The sequence below is a fragment of the Calonectris borealis genome, chromosome 10, assembly GCF_964195595.1.
Source record: "Calonectris borealis chromosome 10, bCalBor7.hap1.2, whole genome shotgun sequence".
In the NCBI taxonomy this organism is placed as follows: Eukaryota; Metazoa; Chordata; class Aves; order Procellariiformes; family Procellariidae; genus Calonectris; species Calonectris borealis.
Genome location: NC_134321.1, coordinates 16,925,897 through 16,929,473, shown reverse-complemented (window position 1 = coordinate 16,929,473; position 3,577 = coordinate 16,925,897). Strand labels below are relative to the sequence as shown.

The 3,577-nt window shown below is 67.1% G+C and overlaps 1 protein-coding gene across 1 annotated transcript; it reads left to right on the top strand.

Annotated features, from left to right (window-relative positions):
- The first annotated feature begins 401 nt into the window (after positions 1 to 401).
- On the top strand, positions 402 to 3,154 carry LOC142086251 (uncharacterized). Its single transcript, XM_075159087.1, has 5 exons — positions 402 to 1,174; positions 1,626 to 1,727; positions 2,007 to 2,109; positions 2,356 to 2,409; positions 2,659 to 3,154. Exons 1-5 carry the CDS (start codon positions 446 to 448, stop codon positions 2,856 to 2,858), a joined length of 1,188 nt encoding a protein of 395 aa, XP_075015188.1. The 5' UTR covers positions 402 to 445; the 3' UTR covers positions 2,859 to 3,154.
- The last annotated feature ends 423 nt before the right edge of the window (positions 3,155 to 3,577 follow it).

Genomic DNA, 3,577 nt, shown 5'->3' with positions numbered 1-3,577 from the left:
ACGGGCTTCCGCTGCCAGCACGTCCCCGCAGAGATGCTGGCGCCCGAGCGTGGGGTCTGCAAGCCTGGCCGTGGGGTGCTGAGCCCCGGGGTGAAACGCAGCGGCCGCGGCGGGGACTGCTGGCAGCTCGGGCAGCTTTGCAGGCAGCCCTGGTCGCCCACCAGCCTGCCCAGGGGTCTGGTGGAGAAGGGGGCAGCCGCGGGGCTGGCAAGGAGCCAGCGCTGTCTGTCCTCCCGCTCTGCGCCCTGCTCTTCCCATGGCCATGCCGGTGAGCCCTGTCTGCCGGGAGCTTGCCCTCGTCACCCACACCGCCCGCCAAGAAGCCAGTGGGGAGGCCGGTGTTGGCGGAGGGGGTTTTCACCCCTGCGATCGGTCGCTGCTTTACAAAAAGGAGGTGGCATGTCTCACACAGGCAAGAAAAACCCTCGTCCTGCTGCCGTACGTCATGGAGCGGCTGCAGGGCGCTGACAGTGACGCCAGCGCTGCGGCCCTGCCCGTGCTCGGCAACATGCTCCAGCTGCTGGAGGGGAAGATGCCCAGCCTCACCGCCCTGGCGCTGGCTGAAAAGCTCCCGCCGCTCTTCAGTGACGTAAGGCTGGGGGAGAGCCCCAGGCCCCTCTCGCCGGGCACCTCCATTCGCGCCTCCCGCCGCAGCCCCCGTGCTCTGCAGGGGGATGCTTTGCCCCGCAAGCCCCCAGACCCCATCGCTGCCCTCGGTGGCTCCGTGCTGCATCCCAAACCCCCTGCATGGACTCACCCCAGCTCGGCCTCCCTGCTGGGGGGGGGCGGTGCTGGCGGGACAGCGGCAGGGGTGCTGAGCCCCAGCGATGCACACCCTGCCCTGGCAGCATCCCCCAGCCCTCCACAGGGTCTCCCTCTCTGGCCCCCTGCCCCCCTGGGCAGACCTTCTGCATGCCACAGCTCGCTCCCTTTTGGAGCAGGGCTGCCTGTGGCTGTTTTGGGGACGTCCATCTCCACGTCAGCCCCTTGCTCACCATGGGCTCCCCTCTTCCCCCAGGAGTTGGACACGGTGCGGGAGCTCTCCATCCGTCTCTTCCAAAAAGCGATGGGGCTCGTGGTGGGCGCTGAAAAGAAGAAGATGAAGAAGGTGGTGTGGGACAGCCTGCTGCCGCTGGTCTTTCACCTGTATGACCAGGACAAGACAGTGGCCAAGGTGGGATTCCCAACCTGACTGGTGCTTTGGGCAGGGCGATGCTGACACTGGACCCTTCAAATGTGTGTCAGCGTGAGGTCTAGCTTGCTGGGTCCCCAGGACCAGGCAGAGCCCACCTCCCTGCCCACTGCTCCCGTTCTCCTCCTGCTGCCCAGAGGGATGGGGAGGCGGGTCTCCCTCCGCACAGCCCTTGGCATGGGTCCCTGCAGCCCCAGAGACGGGACTACGGCTCTGCAGCAGCCTGGGGCCACCAAGGCCAAAACACTGAAGCCCCAACAGGCTTCCAGCCAGAGAGGGTGGCTGCCCTTATCTCCCCCTGGGTTGCTGAACCTGGTGGCAGCAGCAGTCCCCAGCTGGTGCACGGGCAGGGACAGGCTCTGAGCCCTGCCAAGAGGGGGGCACAGGGTCCTGTGCCCCTGGCGGAGGTGGTGGCATCTCTGCTCCTCTCCAGGCCTCCCAGGAAGCCCTCTGCAGCGCTGGCCAGTTCCTGCAGTGGGGGCAGCTGGCACAGCTGGCCGAGACCGCACAGGCATGGAGGATCAGCGAATGCCTGGTAAGCACAGTCCCAACGCCCCTGGAATTCAGCCTGGGCAAGCCCTGCCCCACGCCCGTGCTCTAGGCTGTCCTCGCCCCCGGGATCCCAAAGGGGACCCTGCCACCAGGATGGCACCCCAGCGTGCCTGGGGAGCCCTCTGCTCCCTCCGAACCGCGATGCCACACGGCAGGGAGCTGGGAATGTCTTGCTGGGGGGAAGGAGGGTGGCCCTGGGCAAGGGGACGGCCTGACCTGGGGACAGCTCTGTGCCAACCCTGCACCCTTCTCCTCTCTGCAGCTGGCCAGGAAGAAGAGCAGGGCCGAGGACTACCTGCGCCAGAGCGAGCTCTACCTGCAGAGCCCACAGGAGTCCCTGTGGCAGGAGGCTGTCAGGCTCATCGGTGAGCCACGAGCCTTGGGGTCCCTCCCTCTCCCAGGGTCCCTGTGTCGCGGCGCAGGGCCTGTGGGGCACCCCTGCACCCCCTCCCACCCCTGCCTGCGCAGGTGGGGCTGGCAGGAGGCTCATCCATCCCCTCCCCGATGCTGCACCCCGGGGTCAGCCCTCCCTGGGGAGCTGTGCGGCCAGGCAGGCTGGGTGGTGGGGTCCCCAATGGGCAGCAGGGTCCCCAACACGCTGTGTCCCCCAGGGCTCATCGGACGGCAGGTGGATAAGCACGAGAGGATGGAGTATATCAGAAAGGGTGAGTGAGGGCAGCGGGGAGGAGGAAGGACCCCGGGAGCTCCCCCCAGCCCGGGCGAGAGGGGCTCTGCTCCCAGCGTGTCTATGGGGAGCGGGGTGTTTCTGGAGGGGGGCATTCCTGACCAGCAGCCTCCAGCCGAGCCACCTGCCCCCTGGCCCCCTCCTGGCCCTGGGAATCACGGGGCGCGATGTGCCCCGCCTGGAGGGGATACAGGGCTGTCACCTCACATCTGCTGCTTTGTCCCCGCAGTCCTTCAAGAAGCAAAGAATGACACCAGCCCCCTGGTCTCCTCCCTGGCGACTCAGACGCGGCTCATCCTCAGTCGACGAAGGCTGAGTTCGAGGTTCAGCCTCCAGCAGCTGAGCTTACGGCTGCGAAGGGCATGGGCGAGGTGGCGCTCGGCCCCCAGCGAGGACTCTGCTCGGGCAGAGACCAAGCAGCAGCCCTAGCCCGAGGACGCTCTGCAGGCTGGGGTATCTCCTCTTCCCGAAGTCTAAGAGGAAAGAAGAGACCTCAGCCCCAGAGGAGCCGGCATCCTCCAGAGAGCAGCAGGACCGCTGCTCTTTCCAGTGGCCCAGGGCAACCCCTGCCCACACGCTTCGTCTTTGCCACAGAGCACCAGCTGGGCTGGGCTGCGGAACAGAGGGAAGAAGCCCAAGCCAGAGCCGAAGACGAAGTTGAAGCTGCAACTGAAGCCTTCGCTCCCCTCTCCGGGGCCGCACCGGGATAAATCACTTTTTCTGCCTCCCGCTGTCTGAGGAGCCTTCGCTGCCTCGGGCTGACACGGCCGAGCCCGGGAGCTACAAAGCCACCGATGCTCTGGCTCCAGCAGCACCGTCCCCCCCACGTCCCCAGCAGGAAGGGCAGCTCTGCCCACGACACCCAAACCAGAGAGCACCCATGCCCAGGGCACCCACCCTGCGCTGCACCCCCTCACAGGGCACCCCACCCGACCCTGCCCAGCTGCCGCACAAACACCCACGCTGCGCTGCACCCACGCACGGCACCCAAACCAGACTGCACCCCCGCACAGGGCACCCCACCCTGCCTGCACCCCCACATCACTGCAAACCAGACCGCACTCACACATGGTGCACAAACCCAAACGGCATCACCCAGCTGATCACTGCCCCCGCCCCAACGCTGCACCTCCAAACACACGGCCCCC

Coding starts and splice junctions, on each gene's coding strand:
- LOC142086251 (XM_075159087.1), top strand. CDS start 446: ATGGAGCGGCTGCAGGGCGCTGACAGTGACGCCAGCGCTGCGGCCCTG. Junction 1,728..2,006: donor GGAGGATCAGCGAATGCCTG/GTAAGCACAGTC, acceptor TCCTCTCTGCAG/CTGGCCAGGAAGAAGAGCAG. Junction 2,410..2,658: donor GATGGAGTATATCAGAAAGG/GTGAGTGAGGGC, acceptor TTGTCCCCGCAG/TCCTTCAAGAAGCAAAGAAT.